The sequence below is a fragment of the Stegastes partitus genome, unplaced genomic scaffold (genome assembly GCF_000690725.1).
Source record: "Stegastes partitus isolate 25-593 unplaced genomic scaffold, Stegastes_partitus-1.0.2 Scaffold637, whole genome shotgun sequence".
In the NCBI taxonomy this organism is placed as follows: Eukaryota; Metazoa; Chordata; class Actinopteri; family Pomacentridae; genus Stegastes; species Stegastes partitus.
This window is the reverse complement of record NW_007578368.1, coordinates 250-20258: the sequence shown is the minus strand read 5'-3', so window position 1 is coordinate 20258 and position 20009 is coordinate 250. Positions and strand designations below refer to the sequence as shown.

Here is a 20009-nt window from a genome sequence, read left to right as displayed (position 1 = left end):
GTTTGAGGTGGTGGTCAGAGGAATGTCAGCCAGGCCTCTGTCAGTCTGCCCCAGGGCAGCTGTGGCTACAGTCGGAGCTACCACCACCGGAATGAATGTGTGTGAATGAATAACTGACAGTGTCTTTGAGTGCCTAGAAAAGCGCTACATAAATCTGATCTATTATTATTATTATTATTATAATTATTGTTTTTCCCTCCTCGTTAAAGAGGGTTTTGTTTTGGTTCCTTCCGTTGCAGACTGCTTGCTCATAGGGAATCCAAAGGCAGCATTCATGTCATGTTCTCTGTTCTCTATTTCACCTTACTATGTGATAACTTATGTTATGAATGGGCATTATATAAATAAAGCTGAACTGAACTGAACACAGGCCTGTTGACTAGCAACATCGTTTAGCAAAACTGAACATCCATCTATAAGACATGTATGAACTTTATTAACACTCATTAAGGGGACTGGGGGCACGTTTAGGACTAATGAACTCTGTATAATTATTTTTGTATGAATCTTTATTTCAAAACCTGCTGCACATGCTTGTATTTTTTGATATTTCAATAAAAGAAAAAAAACCTTTTCCTGAAAAGAGTGTCGTTCCTCTTTTTATGCCAATGACTACACACGGTGACGCAGCGGGCACTGGCACAAGCTGACACCCATGAAATTACGTCTACACTTCCACTGAAGTTCATACTGTAGCGGAGAAGCGCAACTAAAAGTGGGGAAAAAAAAAAAAAAAGGCTCTGGTGTCGTCACTTCCACCGTTCTGTCAGATGGCTTTCTTGAGGAAGTGTTGCAAGCGGTGGGTGACCACCTCTGTCATTCAGAGGATCAGTCCGTTCACGTCGCATCATGTGGTTGGCTTGTCAGCATGTGATTGTCCTGACTCAGGGGCGAATCACAGCGGTCAGGTGTCATGTTATGGTAACTTCCAGATGTGACATACTCATAATGCGATGTGGTAATAAACACAGATTGAATGAAACTCACTTTGAATAATATCGGCAGAAAAGAAGAAGTTAGATCTTCACCAGGAGTTTTCTTTTATTTGAAAACTTATTTACACGAGTGTGAAAAGGACCATGAAAAAGGATAGCAAAACTGTTTAGAGAAACACGAGTATAAACACATTCAAACTGCATTAAATCGATAGTCCAGCCACACAGAGGGCTCCTGTTTTGTTTTTACCACCGGGCTTTACTTCACCCGCCAACAGAGGATCACTTTGTCAATTTGGTAGCGAGGTAAATTTAAACCCAGAGTTTATAGAGCAGAGATGGCTTTAGCAGCTACTCTCCTCCCCAGCGGCAGAGTCAGGTCAGTGATAGCCAGGACGACTTTAGGTTTGGCCAGAGCGGGCAGCTTCACCAGCTCGGAAACCTGGATGCATAGAAAGATAGACACCCATTACTTTCAGATGTTTGAAGAAACACTTCAGTGGGAGTCGTGTTGCTCAAGACTCCAGGTCATGCTTCTTTTTCTTCTTTTTTTTCCTCCCAAACAGCATGTTTTGACCTTTGATCTGGTTTTTAGTGCCCGTTAGTTCTTTAAGTGGATGAGTACAACCCAAGAAAAAGCTCCTCTAAACCAATTCATTTTCTCACTGTCGATTGTTGACAGGGCATTTTCTCCAACGTCAGATGGTGCAATTCAGGTTCCCTTTCCAGAAAGCGCTGTGTAGGATCTCGTGGTAACTGGCTGCCGAAAATACTTCTGAGTAATAAATAAGCTGCAGTGGTGGAAAGTAGTGAAGCACATTTAGGGGGTACTGTGCTTAAGAACAATTTGGACGGACTTGTGCTTGAGTGTTTCCTTTTTAAACTAGTTCATACTTCTACTCCACCACAATTCAGAGGGAAACATTGCACTTTCCACTCTTTTACTTATAAGATGAAGGTTTGGTGCAATGGATAAAACAAGCTTTTAAAACACAACACATAGTTAAGGGTTAAACTGTATATAAAGTAGTTAAAGTAGCTCCACTTGCAGCAGCAACTGCAACATGCTGCTGACACAAGATGCTTCTGTATTTATAAACTAATGATGTAATGTATATATATATATTTATTTATTTATATATATATCACAGAGGAACCAAATCAGCATTTTTACTTTAATACTTCATCAACTTTGTGCTGCTAATACTTGTGTATATTTAGTAAAGCTGGATTACTCACGCAGGACTGCGTTGTAATGGAGTATTTTAACATTGGTGTGCTCTTACTTAAGGGTCTACATACTTCTTCCACCGCAGATAGGCTGAATATCATTGTGAATATAACAACTCGAACACCCCAATTTTTTTGAAAAGCCCAGTTTTTAAAAACGATCATCTCTTATGGATACATGTGGCTTTCATAGATGATGATGCTGCGATTCTTTCTCAATCTTTGCCAAACCAACTAACCTTTAAACGTGTGAATTCTAAGCAAAAAAAACACCTAAAATATTTAAGGAGGAATTGTGAATGGTTCCAATCATGTCTGACTCAACAGCCACTCCTCTCCCTCCTTATCTCCACCTGTCTCAGCTTCTTTTCCTCCTGTCTCGTAACTCACCATTGTAAAGGGCATGAACTGCAGGATGCTCCCACGACTTCCCTGCTCCAGGCACTCAACGCATTCCTCCATAAAACTCTGCACAAATTGTGTGTGGGGTCCTGCCATCTTGGAGCCCAGGATGGAGGAAATGAGGAGGAAAAGGTTGGCTGTGGAGAAGAGAACAGATGGACATTGTCATTGTGTATTACTTTACATCTGTCAGGTTTATGGCTTTTCCTGAGCTAGTGGAGGTTTGTTAATAGGGCATTTAGAAATACTCCTCCAAAGAAATAACACTTACACTGTTGCTGCAAGATTCTCACATTCACTTCAGGACATTAAGAAGATGACCAAGTTAAAAACGAACTCAGATTTATGTCAACCTGCTGCATTTGTCATGAATGTGGCTCGAAGCATCATTTGAACTTTGCACTCTTCAGCTCCACTGTGGAGAGTTCTGGAAAATGAGGTTTAGTGAGTATAGATAAGGTCTTTGCAGGTTTCTAAACATGAATCATTTTTGTTCCAAGTCTGCTTTAAAGTGCACACGGGAATGCAAAGGAGGTGGAGAGTGCATGGTTAGAATGACGAGTAAATGTGCAATTTGCCACAGTTATGGGAAAGGATGAAACATACCGGATTCTCTTTTAAACTCTTGGCTGACTAATAACTTTCTTAATTTCATCCATTCGAATACACGTTATGTTTTAGTCGCAGATGTGCCTGCCTTGGTTTACAACATTTATTTTAATTTAACTTTGGCAACAAAAAAACATTTATTATAGCAATTACATAAAACGCAATAAATCGAGGGACTGACCAACACAAAAACAACAAGTGTCTTAGTGTGCTCTGGAGCTACTGTAAGCCCACATACACAGCCAGTACTCTTTGACATAGATTGTACCAGACTGTAGAACTGGAGGAGGGAAGTAAAACCGGTCCTCCACGAGATCGTTCCCCTCAACGTGTGTTTTGATTAAGACTGCTATTCCTCAAGTGGGAATGCCGAATATGAGCTGGGGTGGCTGTGGAGGTCATATGCTTTAAATCCTTTTCAGAAAATGAATTTCCTAAACTTCCCCTTGGAAACAACTCCACACAATATTCACTCATGTCGGATTTTACTTTTATTTCTTACTTGTCAATGTGATATTTATTCAAACAGGAGGAGCGCAGACAGATGCTGGTAATTTCTCTGTTATAAAGAACAGTGCGTGTGGACAAAGTCTCACCCAGGACTCGGTTCAGAGGGTCCCTCATGTTGACAGTGTGCAGCTGAGACGCAGACAGGGAACTGCTCATCGATCGGTCTCCTGTGAGGTTACACGACACATGAGAAGAAGCTGACAAGTTTTGTTTTCCTTTCATTCACAGTCATTTGAGGAAAGAAATTACACACAAAACAGCGGAATATCAACAGGGAAGTTGAAATTTTCTGTCGACTGTTCTGTTGGTGGTTCTTCACTAAAGGGTGCAAAAGTCAGTCAGACTTCCTTCCACCGCTGTGTTGCTCAATATTCTCTAGTTCTTAAAATAACTGAGAGGGACACATTTCAGTTTCTTTTAAAGAGGACTACCTGTTTTTCTTATACACAAAATAAAAGCTAAGTTTTCACTGCATCATATCAGTGGTGACATTCATTTCGAATTATTAAAAAAAAATGTCAAAGACTAAAAATCATTCATATTTCAGTCAAGCTATTTATTCATTTGTTGATAAAGAAATGTTGTCCAGTACATCGGAGCATCAGTTTCTAAATGAATTACCAAGTTCTTACTTTTCAAATTTTTTCCTGAGTCATGCAACACACCGTTCTTTGACATCCTTTCTGGGGATTTCTCTGTATAGCTGTGGCTAAAATGGAAAAAAAATGAAAATTCCCACAGCTGATGATCTAAATTAGTCATGTGGACTGCAGGATGAAAGGAGCACGGGATAGCAACACAACGCTACGACTGCTGTCATTGTTGATCTCAGTCGTGTTGTTTATTGTTGTTCAAAGCAAAAAACACCACATTAGACCGCAGTGCTCACGTTGGAACCTGCTGCCGGTCAAAACATGCAACAGGAAATTAATGCCGAGACACACTGATTCATAAAGCCCGGCTTATTTGTGCTTTTTTTTGATTTAGTGCCTACAAGAAATAACCTGCTCGTAACAGGATCTTAGAAAGTATGTTAGGTTTTAAAGAACCATCTGGTTTTTGCATAATCCCCCAGCTCAGACTGACGGATATACGTCTGAAAGGTCACAAGCTTCATAGTTCAACTGTGTATTAAAACCCAGACATTAATAGACTGACCTGGACTGGAGAGAGCTACAGGCTCGTCCTCATTGGAGCTGAGCAGCCGCATAAGTTTAGATGGTTGAGTGTCGTCCAAGGGAAAGAGGCTGTTGTAGTCCTGCAGTAAAAACACACATATTAGACTAGAGGTAATAGCTACTGATTGGTTTGAGAGCCAGCATCAGGTGTACGAAGGTGGATCACAGCAATAATAAAGTCAATCATGCCTGTTTCTCATAGTAAGAATAGTTCGTTTTGAGTGATGAACAACACAATACACAGGTTTTGTGCCACATGGCCTTGTCTGACGGTTTTACCTCAATATCTTCTCTTTGCCTTTTTCGTTGACGAGCTGAGAACGAGCCTTTGTGGTGAGAGGAGTAAGAGCTGAGTGCGCACCACACAGACAACCTGAAACGTCATCGGGACAGAAAACGTTAACACCAGATGCCGAAATATCAAAACTCCTGCAGCCGTCAAGGCGTCCTCTTACTTGGCCAACGCCTTTCCAGGGGGGTCCGCCAGGCTGTGCCAGTGGGCGGAGTCGGTGAGCAGGTTGGGCAGGATGGTACCCAGCAGTGTGAGCGTGATCTGCTGAGTGTCCAAGCAGAAGATGCTGTAGAGTAACTCCACCACCCGGTTGGCCCACTCCTGGCGCGTCTCCTTCAGCAGCTCCTGAAATAAAACAGTATATACAAATCAAGTAGTTTGACATACTCTAGGTCTCTGTGAAGCTATAGCATTAAAAAGTAATCAAGTTAGGAGGCATTATGTGGAGTTTGATTGTTTTGATTAGCAGGGCTCTGTTTTGGCTTTTTTTCCCACAAGCATGCATAAATATGTGAACAATCATGCGAGTGGTGATGATGTGAAAAGAAATTCTGTGAGCAAAAGGCAAGGAAGAAGAAAATTGATAATATATGTTGGTTTAAAATATTCAAAAAACATATAAGCTTTGCCAGTATACACTCATATGTATATAGGCATTCAACACATTAGGGTCAGCATAGTGGTGTGGTGGTTAACACTGTCCCCTCACAGCATGAAGGTTCTGGGTTCAAACATACTGGCTGGGGTTTTTCTGTGTAGTATTTGGTTTTAAACTGGCTGCAGAGTGTGAGTCCCAAGCTGAGATAGGCTCCAGCACCCAGTGACCCTCTACAGGACAAAGTGTAGCAAATGGATGGAAGGACTTTTGCTATTCTAAACAAATACACATCATGCTTTATGGTGGGAAACCACTGGTGCTTAAGCCATTTTTTGTGAAACACAGGGCTAAGACATAGCGTATTAAAAAAAAACACGCTGTGTCTTGGCCTGCTATGTTGCGCGACTGGAAAATTTGACATATTTTCCAGTAAAACGTGCAAATTTTCCTAACAAATGTGTTTCTCTACCATCGCCTTCGCTGCTAACGAATAGCGTATGGTTTATTTGGACAGAAACAACCATCTGCACATCGTGATATGAGATTGTTTGAGAAAGAACAGAGGTCATGTGTGGGCTAATTTATTTCTCCAGACTCGTGCTAACATGTCAGTCGGTATCCGACTGCCAGAGCTTCCAGGGGGCTTTGTACCGTTGCCAACTCCACCTCTTTTAAGTAAACATTCCCACAGTCAGATTCAGAAATTCTGAGTTGACTGACTGAGTTGATAAGCAGCTTGGTGGGACCAGACCAGACTGTGCTTGATGGTTTAAGTCAGGGGTGTCGAACTGCGGTCCTTGAGGGCCGCAATCCTGCATGTTTTAGATGTTTCCCTCTTCCGACACACCTGATTCAAATGATCAGGATCGTTATCAGACTTCTGCAGAGCTTGATGATGAGCTGATCATTTGAATCAGGTGTGTTGGAAGAGGGAAACATCTTAAACATGCAGGATTACGGCCCTCGAGGACCGCAGTTCGACACCCCTGGTTTAAGTGAAGCCAAATATTGAAAAGACACCCAAATATGTTGGGTAACATGCTTCGTACTATTGATCTCAGAGCTGGGTTATATTTTTTTTCCCCCATTGCACACACAAAACAGACAACTGGCGGATGAGGGGAGATAGTTACTGAATCTGGCACAAAGTGTATTGGATCACAATCCCATAGTCCACCTTCAATCAATAAAACAATCATCAGGTAATGAAACAACGTAGCCCTCCTACCTTCACCAAATTATTAGTGAACCAGAAGACCCCTCCCATGTTGAGAAGACTCTCAAACAGGTGCAGAGCTCGACTGTCCACCCAGCCTTTGCGTAGCACCGCCTGGAACTGCATGCTGAGGGCCGTGTGGATGGGCTCTTTGGCTGGCAGCAGGTTGCGGTAGGGGATCGGCTCCTGGCCCTCCACTGGGGGACGAAGAGTCGCGGCTGTTTGTTGGAAGACGTCGGCGCACATATGCTCCATGATGGAACTCATAATGATCACGCTGGAGAGATTTGAGGGGAGAGGGGCAGGTTAATGGTTCATTCAATTAACGATGGACTGAGGAGGAGGCTGGTTAATATATACTAAAGTGTTTTTGTTTGTACCGTTCATTGTAAAACTGCAGCGTGTTCTCCCCATACAGAGGGGTCACAAGCTGTCGGATCATGGTCTGGGGCTTCTCCCTCTCATCCCGTCCCAGCATCCTGACGTGGGCCACCAGCCAGGCCACTGCACAAATGGCCATACTGCAAACCTTCCCCTTGATGTTGTCAGTGATTTTCTACACTCAGAGAGAGGTGACAGCCGCAAAAAAGAGGAAGGAGGGATGTGGTTAAGGAAGCTGCTGAGTGAGTCAAAAGAAGAGAGAATTCTGAGTAAAACTGTTATCGCTGCACATTGCGTGATGTGAAAACATGAATGGAATAGGGAAGAAATGAGACATTGATTACAACTTTAAGAGTTTATGATGTCATAACCGCTGCAAGTTACAACAAGTTAAAACATGTTTCCACAGAATACAACATGCCCAGTTGTGGAATGAGTCAACTACAAAAGTAGACATGACTCCACATGTTACCGCTAGCCACTAACAATGTTCCATTCCACCAATTTCCCTTTCCGATCCGATACTGAGGAAAATTCAGGCTGGTATCGGCGATTATACAAGACATCAGAGCAATTTATTCATTTATATATTTTAAACTTAAACTCAAAAAGTATATTGAGGTAGCGGCCTCATATAGAACATAGCCGAGCTAATACAACAACAGAAAAACCAAACACAGGACATATATAATAAATCCCACAATAATTGCACAAGTTTGTCAATACCTACATTTTAAAATATTCATTTAACACTGAAAGCAAATTAGACTGATTGTAAATAATAGATATATTTTACAGATAAAATGTTATTTGTACCCATCTTTTCTAACATATATTTTTCTAACTTCACCATGCCAGTTTATCGCAATTCCTATTCTGTGTTGTGGTTTAAATTTAAACATCACAAACTGCGTCTTGGCTGTTTGATTCCATTTACGCTCTGCCATTGTGCTAACAGGCTGAGACTGGTTGAGCAGTGTGCCGCAACGCTTACGCACTTACCCAGGCGAAAGAAAAAGTAGTTCCCACCAACGGCGTGTCATTTAGACAAGCTCTCACTAGTTTAGTTAGTGTCCACTGTGCTCCTGGTAATGATATACATTACCTCAAGTGACTGAAGTATCAAAAGTATCGATATTTCGATTTGAGAATCGATTTTAGAGCATAAAGATCTGGAAGTTGGATATTTCAGTATCGATCCGCACATCACTATTAGCCACTTGACACTCAAGAAAGGAACATTTCTCAGTCACAGGAAGACAAGAAGAAGCAAAAAGTGAAGTTGGACGGACCTGTACTGCCTCAACAGAGAGCACACCATTTTCCCACGCATTTAGAACTTCCAATATGGCCGCTGGAGTGCTGAGGCAGATTTCATGCCATTTTACTTGCCTGTTGCAACAGATAAAGGTCAGAGGAAAATCCACATTTAACAAATTACCATCAAAATTGTAATTATTAAAATCTAAATAACACAATGAAATACTGATGTGTCCACAAGTCAAATTATCTGAAAATAATCGGACATAATTTAACGTCAAATAAGATGCAGATGGGAATAAAACAAAGTTTCAAAACTTGCTATTCTTAGGTGGTATTGAAGTTTACAGCATTCAGTTTTAAGTCATGCTTTTGTGCACTAGTAGAAAGTTTTACCGTACTATAGGTGAAATCTGATGTAAAACAGAGCCGCAATGACAGGCAACTTTATATGTTGATGAGCTCAATAGTTACTGATTAGCCTGCAACATACACTAGTTTCATCTCTGGGGAGTTGTTTAGGAGGGTCACCAGGCTCTCCACTTTTCCAGGTTCAGGTCGGAAGCAGGGGTGGTCTGGGTTCAGAGTCTTGCCTTCTTCAGGCATGCATGTCTGCAGCCACGTTTCAAAGAAGGGCGTCTCTCCTGAAGGACTGGGGTCTGACAGAATCACCTGCAGAGGGGGGCACAAGTTGTCCAAGAACTGTATGACTTACATCCGATTAAGAAAGATAAAGAGAGAGATGACACATTTCTGGGTAATGAACAATAATCTGGTCAGCAAGCAGAGTGAGTGGCCTTACACTGAAAGAGGAAGTTCATTTACAGTGAAATCTGCACCTAACGTTGCATCCCTGACCATCAAAAGACTCTATTTTGACAGGTTTGATTTGAACTGACCTCAGAACCATAAGTCTGGACCACATGGCAGAGCATGAGAAAGGAGATGTCAAAGAGCAGGGCCCGTACGGATGCAGACTTGGCTAACGGAAAGGAGGGAAACATCCACAGTGTTAGTATGTCAGTGAAGAAAGAAATTCCCACATTGGAACATGTCACTCTTGTACTTGAACTCACATCCTTCACCGCTGATGTGCTTGGGAAACTCATTGAGCCTAGAACAAAAGAAAAGAAAAGGAAAAAAAAAACAGTTAAATAGCAGCTTGTGCAAAAAGGGCAGCATGTTCAATCTGTCTCTGCCAGAATCAATATTTTGGAAACTACAGGGAATATTTCTCTTTACTTGCAAATCTAGTTCGCATTTACTCACTTAATGAACTTTCGGGCAAAAGACTTGAGTTTCCCAGTGGCTGCTGCAGCAGCCAGGAGCAGATCCAGGCTCTTCCCTGACAACATGTGCCCAAGGACCCCGAGAAGGCCCTCCGGGGACTTTGAGTGGTCTGCATCGACTGTCTAATTAACAAAGAGGGAAGAGTTATGCTCATTAGCTGTTTATACAGAGCTATATTCCTTGTAGTGCTGTGATTGTTGAGAGACATTTTCACACTTGACATTTCGAGTACGTTTTGTTCACGACATACTATTTTTTGCTTCATGATGTGGTAAGTGGCAGTGGATGACTGACTTACTGTCACCTCTATTTCTGTACCTATTCTGGACACTACTTGTTTCTGATCAGACCGTAATCCCCAGCCCAATGTAAATACGCTTCGATGCCCTGTACATTTTAGATCAATTTACGGTGCTCTACCTTGAGAATATTGGTGACAGTGGGCTCAGCTCTCAGGATGAGGCCCGGGTTCGGCTGGATGTTAGCATTTTCTGCGGTCTTTAGCCTTGGGGCGAACTCCCTGTCCTCGGTCCTGAATCAAATGTGCAAGGGGAGAGGGAGAGGAGGGGAGAAGAGGGGAGAGGAGGGCAGGGGTGTAGGAGAGAGAGAGAGAGGGGTGGGGTGGAGGTGTCGGGGAATGTGGGGTGTGTTGTACTGTGTGAACGTCGAGAAAAAAAATCCATCCAACGCAGTTCTGAAAATTGAGATTCTGCATCAAACGTGTTGGCTGATAGCATTGAAACTCATACCGTTTTGAAGTGAGGGTGGTTGTGTTTATATCTGACAGGAGACCGAGCTTATTGCACTCCTGTAGGAGCATTCCGAGGCAGTCGCAGCTGTGCAAAGGAAGCAAGAAAAATGAGTAAGAATGAGAAGCATGAAGGTGCTGGTTTTCTTATCTGCAGTGCCTCATGAGGTGGGCAAATGCAATCAACATAGGAGTCGTAGGATTTTTAAGCACGTACTTGCATCTCTGATCTGCTTTGTCCAGCAGTGGTGTGAGCTTTAGTAAGTACTGAAATGCAATATTCACATCCTCCATGAAATCCTGGAAAATACATTTAGCATGTTTAAAATGTTCATGAACGTTCATCGCATTACATTTGAACAATGTTTGCTTCTTTAGACATGAAGTATGTTTGGCAATGCTAAATGTCCTTAATTGTGTCACTTTGTCCGTTTGTTAAAAAGACATGAGTAAGCCAGTTGTGTTACCTGTCCTTTGTCACCCTGAGGATATTTCTTTAGCCGGAGTAGAACTTGTGGGATCTAAAACGAAGAGACAAGAAATAAAGTTCTTTTAGTGACGGATTTGTATGTAAGGAGTTAGAAATAATCAATAAAAGGCTAAAATGAATAAAGGTAAGTTGGTCATTAATACATATAGCTCACAGAGGCAACATAAAAATCACTGTACCTCATTTCCCTTATATAATAAAGTCACACTAATCTAAAGTAAAATAATAAACCACATAAAAGTAAAAAGGCAAAAATACAAACGTGGATAGATTGATGTTGACTTAAATTTCAGCTCAACAAGGTTATTTCTATTATTGAATTAAAGTCAAAATTATAAACAATACACTACCACTAAAGTCAGGGAAAGACAGATGAAAAGAATAGATAAACAGCGGGATAAGTCGTTAAACAGATCTTACCTTGAGGAAAGTGAAGGCAGTCCATTTCAGCTCTTCTGTGCCCTCTGGTGACTCAATGAGGCCGGTGAAGCAGGCCTTCCATATCTCCAGGACAAAAAGAGGAGCAGGGATTCGCTGAAAGAAGCAAACAATTGAGGTTGGCATCTACTAAACAAAAGTAAAAACACATAACAGCACAGACAGCATACACCAGCGCATTGACAGTGAAACTGGAAGATTCTAGGAAATAAAAAGAAATGCAATTCAAACTTAATAACACTTTATTCAAAGATGTTTTAGTGACATGTTAAGATATTGTAGTATTTAGTTAGTTTATTTAAAATCCAAAGTTCAAGCAGCATTTCGAAAGATGTCAGGCTTGTAATGACTTTTAATTCATTGAAAAATTCAGCGGAAAAGCTAAGTTAAAAATTTTCTCCATAACTATGTGAAGCAAAAACTCTGTCCAGACAAGGTTGCACTTTGTAAGTTACGTAATTTGAAAGCATTTACTTTTAAAAAATAATATCACATTTCCAAAAAACCCTTACTAAAACTACTCTGTGGAAACTGTTTTGGCATCATAAATGTCATTGGATGAAAATTTCACTATTAGCTAATTAATTAACAAAAGTAAAGTTGTTCTGCTGCATGCAAAACACAAGAGTACCTCTGAAAAATGAGAGGATTGCTTGTTTTTTTTCATCCTAATATAATATATGACACTGCTCATGTTGATAAAAATGTCTTCCAGGTAATAAAAGAGATCTAATAACTTAAAGTTAGTCATCTAAAGCAAACTGCATGTTAGATTTTTCTGCAATTTAATGCAGAAATATAATTTACCTGCATTCTCTTAATCATCATTAGCTGCTCGACCAGTGGTTGTGTCTCCCCAGTCAAATTCATTGTGCCTTCCAGCATTATGAAGGCATGAATTGATGGGAAGGAGGCACGGTGTGGAGGGTCACTCTGCACAGACAGCATCAGCGGAATACTGACGAAAGAGTGATGAATTAGCACAAGGAAGATGGATTATGATCATCGTTAAATGAAACCGCTGTCATGTTAAAGTTTCGTAGCGCTACAACAAAGTTCATTCGTTCAGTGTCATTAATATGAGTGAGGACATCTCACCTTTTCACTAGTGACAAGCTCTCCTCTAATTTAGTCCTCAGCGTCTGGTTAGGCACACTGCTGAGGGCATCCGTCACTTTTAGCACTGCTTGTTCTACGTTGCTCCAGGAACCTGTAGAAGAAGAGCAGCGGAAGCACTGTGAGATACCATGTTCAGTACAACTATGGACAGCAGAATACGGCTAAAACTGTTGTTTTAGCTCAGGTGGCATTCCAGGATTACATCTGCTGATGGCTGATATTTTTGATAATATTTAATCTCCAAATTTGGATATTTCATCTCACAAACGCATGTGTTTGGCAAAAGGGTACTTAGTCATAAAAGGCAAAACAAGCCTGCTTTTAAAACCACACTTCAGGGAAATTTCAGCCGAAATTACAAAAAATAAAAAAAATTTAAAATGAATTTGTGATAGACAAACTTTGCCAGTTTAGCTCAATTGTGCACAACCCTATGAATACACAAACCTTGTTCCTCCAGTCGTGCAATGTGGACCAGAGCTCTGTTCTTGGTGCTGTTCATCAGACTGTGTAGCCTTTCCTGGCAGGCTCTCAGACTGGCCTCAGTGCTGGGTGAAGGACCCAGTTCTCTCAGCCTCTCACAGTACCATGCACAGCCCTGCAGCAACCACACCACTACTCCCAGCAGAGCCCGACACAGCCCGATGCATTCCTCTGCTTTCCCGTGACAGCTGAGTGAGCAAGAGAGCGAAAGCAGTGAGTTAAAGATCGATTGAATGAGAAGAAGCTGCAAGTTATCTGAGTAAATAACACGCAAGATTTTCATTACATTATCATATTCATTTTGGCATAAATTCTCAGCTTCATAAAACATAATTTCATAGCCTACTCAGAGAGCACAAATGCTTGCCTGAGTTTACTACAGATGATATTCTGAGAGTTGAGATCAACAGTAAATTACATATTCATATTTGGGTTATTTCATGTCCAATCATCATTCTGCTCAACCATCTCTGTAACTTGACGCTTTCTTTTATCATGAACTGTGGATATCTAAAATGGTGTTTAGATTTACCTACCAAATACTTTCAGAGATAATAATCATTTTGTGCTCTTTCCTGTATCCATACTGCTGCAACAAGGTGAGTTTCCCCATTGTGGTGAAAAATAAAGTGAAATCTAATAACAAGAATTTTTAAAAATCCCCTTTGACCCACATTCAATATGTTTTTTGCACATTGAAATTTAATCCTATGTTTGAATGTCAATATCTCAGGAAGTATTAAAGATAAAAGCATGAAAAGGTAGTTGTTATTTCTCATTATGCAACTGATTCAAAATCTGAAATATCTGACAAGTAGATTAAAAATTCTCTAGTAATGGCTGAGTTGGGATATGAAGATAAAATTACAGCAGTCTTTAAAAGTTTCATCTTTAAGCTAACAATATTTTTCACACTGATACCAAACAAAACATAGAATACTTGTTAGTATGAAATACTTGGTGAGAATTTCATTTTATTTCTGTATATATACACATGCTGGTCATATAAAGCGTTGAAAATGTATAACACTGTACACTGTAATTATTCAACATACCTGAGTCGATGGCAGAACATGTCCATTATCTCCAACAAAGACTTGACACACAGCTCCCGGGAAAAATCTTCAAACTATTACGACAGACATATTTGTAAAAATCTTGCACATCTTATAGTAGAAATCATAATTATATATTATTATTATCAAGCATTAAACTACCTTGCTGACTGCTGTGAGCACACTGGAATAAGACACCATCTAAAGCAAGAGAGAACAACAGTCACATCTTGCAAAAACGGTCAGTTCTGTTAGAAAAACTGCTTAGTTACACCATTTTTCACAACACTGCTTCTTCTCTCACCTGAGAACTTATGGCATATTTGAGGTAAGACAGAATGAGTGGGTTGGGAGAGGGACCAATCATTGCCTGCTCCATCAGGGCCTCTGGGGAACACAAAGAGCATTTAGAGATACAGCAGAAATTTCAGTAAGGTAACAATGCAATGTTGAATAATTATCATTAACCTGCAAGATTGAGATAGTCCCATGTTGCTCCTTTTGGATAGTTTTTCTTGATGTTGATAGCCCACTGGTAGTCACTCCAACGCTCCTTCCATGCCTGCAGAATGGCTTGCTTCAAATTGACCACCTTCATCCTGGTAGCGACGAGTACACACTTTTATTAAAACCAGATTTCCAAGCCTCAGTCGCCACCAGCGCTACTTACTTACGATATCACGCATTCTAGCTAAATTTGCTTTATTCGTTAGCTAACTTACTTAGCTGATGTTAGCCGTTAGCTAGCTATGCCATTCACTAGCTAATTACTTCAAATAAACCCGTTTTACCGGATGCTAAAACACACACAGTACATAACACCAAACTCAGTCACATTTCGCTGTTATTTAACGTAAATGCTCACCTCACTTTGGTAAATTTTCGAAGCTTATAAAGATATTTGTTTACAGATCCTCAGGCTCGCAATGAATCCGGTAACATTTTTGCTGTGAAAGACGTCAACGCTCATTGGTTGAACTCCCGACGTCTCAATATTCTGTCCGCTGATTGGTTGAAGAGAAGTCCACCTCCTCAGCGCTCAGCGGTAATAGCGTCATTATTTCACAAGATGGCGGCCTTTACAAAGTTAAAAGTCAAAGCTCGGTCTTGAAGTCAGGGAGGAAGGTGAGCTGAAAAAAAAAATTGCCAGTTCGCCTTGCTGCTTTAAAAACATACCTAACTGGAGAAATGTACGAATATGACACGTTTTTCTAGACTTGTAGCTTAACACTTTTGTTGTGTAGCTCAGTTGTGTGTGTCACTGTGTTTTTGTTTGGTACCTAGCATGGTGAATATGTTGGAATATGTCATAATAATATACACTGATATATATTTATGTAAGTTTTTGTTGTGACAGAATAAAGCCAACCCAAAATGAGATTTAATGTTATTTAAACTGAGTTAATCTTGCGGTGTGCAGCTACCTTGCTAACATTAGTTTGATTCAGACAAAAAGTCTCCTCATGTCATCTGTCAGCAAAGTTTAAAGATGTCTTGAGTTATTTCAAATACCTTTGTTTCATTTATTTTTAACCAATTATCTAGTCCATGGAATACAGTGAAATGCTTTGTTGTCTTATGTAACCACCTCATTCAATTGTGTGATTCACTGTCTGACTGTAGTTTCGTCTTTTTTGTGTGTCAATCTAGTCCTTTTCAGCAGGGTTTTTGTCTATTATGGCACACCTCAGGGGTGGAAAGGAAAGCAAAAAAATAAAAAAAATAACAATACGTGCCCTGAAAACACTCCTTGCTTTGCCAGAAACGTAGTTCAGAGGGCAAGAGGAGCGAAGTGCAGTGCAACGTTTGGGGGAGATTTCTTATGTAGAGGTTAATAAGCAGTATTCCTGTAGAAAGAAATCTATTTGTTCATAACAGAAGTCCCCACAAACTGCATTTAGGTTAGAACAGTACTGAAACTGTTTATCATATAAAAGGTTGTACTCAAGCATGATCTGCAGAGTTTTTCTTAATGTCTCGTTTTCCCTTTTGCACTCAGTTGTCCGTGTTAAAAGGGATACTGTTCTCCATATCAAAACCTCCGAGCTACTTCTGCAAATGACGATCCTGTATTGAGTCTGCAATAACAAAGACCCTCATTCTGCTTGACACTGGAGACGGTGTCCTGGCTGGAGTGAGGTCTGCGTCCAGGGACAGAGCGATGCCAGCCATGGAGAGATGATCCATGCATCCTGGCATAGCGTAGGTAGGCTAGGGTTGGAGGTGTATTCAGGTTGTAAGGCGTATGTGTGTGTGTGGAGGTGTAGTTGTGGAGAAGGATCTTATCCTTTTTGCCTTCAACAGAGAGCTGCATTAGCAAAGGGTGCTGACAGATTTGAGTCTACCCCTGGGGAGAGCAGAGAGTCTGTAGTCGCAGCTCTGTGTCTGTTCTCATGACTTCACTGCTGGGACAGACTCAATTTTGCTGACTCTTATTTTTCTCGTGTGTGATCCTGTGATGTAAGATTTAAGCTATTGGCTTATCCTGATACAATGGGACTCCCTCACATTTAGTTTCTAGTATTCAGAGTCTCTCAAAATTACCACAGTGTGACTCTTGGCTGTCTAATTTCCAGATGGAAAACACAAAATGTTCGCAAAATCTTCTGTTGATGTTTATGAGTATTATTTAGAAAAATATTTGAGTAATGTTTTTCAGTTTTTCAAATATAATTTTACTGGCTCTTTCTTTCTCACCAATACCTTTGAGCTCCATTGTACTGACCTGAACAACCGTTACTATCATCAGACCTCAGGAAATAACAGTTTTATACTTTGTGGATTATATTTTGCGTTGTGTTTTGTGTAAGCAGTTTATCAAATCCAATGTGGGGAATTGGTAACTGACCCATAAACCATCCACCTGCGTGTACTTCACAGAGAGGCGGAAGAGGATAATAGTCATTAAATAATAGTAAATAGAATTAATATTTCATGCCCGTGTCTCTAAGCTGTTGTACAACTTTCTATCTGTTACAGTAAGACTGTTCTGTTTTTTTTTCTACACAACTTTAATGTCTTTCATTCTCTCTTCCTTAAAGACACACTGAGGGCCTTTGGGCACACAGAGGTAATTACCAAGGGTTCAGAGCCAGGAAATGAGAGTGGCCCCTTCATGTCCCCTCAGGTTGTCCATTCATGTTGCTTCATGAATCAGGATAGACTAGAGGCACCTCCTGTCTCCGATTTGAAGATAAGGCACATAATGTGGCGGCACGTTTAATGTTGCACACGGCTCCTTTCTCAGGTTAGAGCTCCACTGACTACGTCATTGGTGTAGAAGCTAATTACTATTAATAATAGGTGAGAGACATGGACAAATTGTTAAAACATCTCATGCCTAAGCTACACTAACCGACTTTGGTTGGTACAAATAGAAACTGTAAGTGGAATATTTCAAAATGTTATGACTTTCTGTGGTATTATGAAGAAAACTGATTTCATAGTATATTTAAAAAAAATCTGGACCCTAAACCAAAGCAGATAAATGCAATACAGCCATATTTAAAAGGGACCTGCACAACTAAACATATACTTGAGCTATAAACTAAATGATGACCCTACTGTGATGAAACACATCAATGCCTAACATTGACATTTTTACCAAATTTATAAAAATTGTCTTGTCATGGCTCAACACACCATCTACTGTTTTCAGTCACTGGGAACATTGTAGAACCAGTGCTGACGCAGGACTATTTCCCACTACAGGAAATTTTAGGATGACCCAAACCTTTGTGTGCGTTCCAACCGCAAGAACCACCGCAGGAGAACTACGAGGGCTGCTTTCAGAGGAGAAAAAAGGCTGGAGACCACCATGGTCCTCCACCACACTAATGTCTGCTTCAAGGAATTCTAGAGGGGAAAAGCGCTCCACCTCAAACGAGCCCTCTTTGGTGTAGCTGTGACAGATTTTGTGGTGCCCCCCATTTTTCTCTGTCCCGGGGATGTCAAAGAGTAGCTCCTGCCTCATACATCCACGCCTGCCCCCCTGTCAGCCTCTCGCCTACTTGGAAGCATTTTTCAACATTACGCAATGGGTGGAGTTAGGCTCAGAGCTGGGGTGAAGTTATACTAGACTAGTCAAAACAGTTTCTTTAAAAGAGGCCAAAAGTATGTTGTGGTTGGAGGGGTGAAGGTGTTGTGAGTTCTAGGATCATGCCATCCACCGAGGGTAGTGCTTCTTAGAAAATGGGTGCAATCTTTTAATGTGTATTTGGCCACCGCTGGCAGCTAATGGATGACACCACTGGGCTTTTTACACAAGACGACAAGCGTGGGCAGTGGGACATGGCTGTTGTGTCTTTTCCATTTGGACTCTGTCACTTGATAAAGTCCCATCACATTTTAGGATCTTAAAAGGAGAAATTTATACTTCCTGTCAACTCTGTCTGTATTTTTATGTTTTCTAACTCGAGCCTGTGTGTTGGCATGCAAACTGTTGTTAAATATCTGTTCACAAAAATACATATTCTGCATCTCTTTATAGAATAACTTAATTTATACTTCACTTTAATACAGTCACGTTGTTTGTATAGGACCTATATAAACAACGTGACTGTGTTGGTATGCAAACTGTTGTTAAATATCTGTTTACAAAAATACATATTCTGTATCTCTTTATAGAATAACTTAATTTATACTTCACTTTAATACAGTCACGTTGTTTGTATAGGATCTATATAAATTCCAGGCAGTGCTATAGTAACACAGACCTCAGAATTCCTTTGGCATCTTTGAGTGAGAGATACTATCACAGGAACTAACTGGGAGTACCTCTAGCAGTGAAAGTGTTAGCTACAGAGCCACATGTGGTTTGACACTGAAGAGCTTTATATAGCCCCTTCAACACAGTTTCCCCTCATTTTACTGTCATCAACGGTTCAGGCTACAGGGAGTTTGCTCCAGCATTAATTATAACTGGTCTATGTGGGCTAGCTGGCATAGAGCCTGGCTGGGCCCCTTCCTTCTATCCTTTCGTATCCTTTAATTGACTCTGGAAGACTTTGGTAGGTGTAACAGTTTTTGCTTCATATCATGTGAGCAAATGAGTCCAGACCCCAGCTGGCTCAATCAACTGTTCCCTGGGAGTCACAGGAGGGACATTCCCAAGGGATCCTGATTATCAAATTTGCTGTTGCATAATTTACACACAATTCCTTGATGACGTAATGTCACAACAGCTTACTACAGTATACAACAGAAAGTGCAACATCCTGAAACGTTGAATGATTCAGATTGTAATACTCTTAATAATTGGATTATTTTGAAGATTTCCTCTCATGAACAATTAAAACGAAATACTTTAGAAAGACAATATTGAAAATACAGGCTCTAAAATAGAAACACACTGATCACTGAAACACAAATTAGAAAACCTGTGATCACTGAAACTAAACGACATGCACCTATGATTTCAAATTCATCTAACGAATGAATATTGTTATAAAACTGCTTGTTAACACTTAAACTTTTTCAGTTTAAAACCTCTAGGCTGTGTTCTTGTCTGCATGGCTGGTTTATGGCTCCACATGGAAAAGAATTGCCAAATGAAATGAAAAATCTGATTGGAAGACTTCATAAATATGGAAAATGATACAGGAAGATCTGTAACCGACTAAAATGAGTACAAACACAGTTGCAGCTGTATTTAGGAGGTATAGAATGAACTGTAGTACCACTAATCAATGGCCACAGTGGTTGGTCTCCTAAAAGGACATCAATGACTCTACTATCATTGCTCAATCTACCTCTGAAATACACATTTTTTTTGGT

At 40.5% G+C, this 20009-nt stretch overlaps 1 protein-coding gene across 3 annotated transcripts; it reads right to left on the bottom strand.

Annotated features, from left to right (window-relative positions):
* Positions 1-1016: 1016 nt before the first annotated feature.
* On the bottom strand, positions 1017-19597 carry med24 (mediator complex subunit 24). 3 transcript variants are annotated; one of them, XM_008289785.1, is made up of 27 exons: positions 19593-19597; positions 15100-15148; positions 14703-14833; positions 14539-14621; positions 14397-14435; positions 14235-14308; positions 13144-13367; positions 12676-12787; positions 12385-12535; positions 11560-11673; positions 11117-11170; positions 10867-10949; positions 10651-10737; positions 10322-10433; positions 9881-10023; positions 9688-9725; positions 9511-9593; positions 9105-9283; positions 8644-8743; positions 7351-7526; positions 6983-7247; positions 5320-5501; positions 5144-5237; positions 4845-4944; positions 3773-3853; positions 2556-2704; positions 1017-1377 (listed from the first exon to the last, which is right to left on the bottom strand). In XM_008289785.1, exons 3-27 carry the CDS (start codon positions 14830-14832, stop codon positions 1261-1263), a joined length of 2970 nt encoding a protein of 989 aa, XP_008288007.1. In that variant the 5' UTR covers position 14833; positions 15100-15148; positions 19593-19597; the 3' UTR covers positions 1017-1260. The 3 variants fall into 3 exon arrangements, with proteins under 3 accessions (XP_008288007.1, XP_008288006.1, XP_008288008.1); XM_008289784.1 differs by lacking the exon at positions 19593-19597 and having other exon boundaries at positions 15100-15186; XM_008289786.1 differs by lacking the exon at positions 19593-19597 and having other exon boundaries at positions 10322-10421; positions 15100-15186.
* Between the last annotated feature and the right edge of the window lie 412 nt (positions 19598-20009).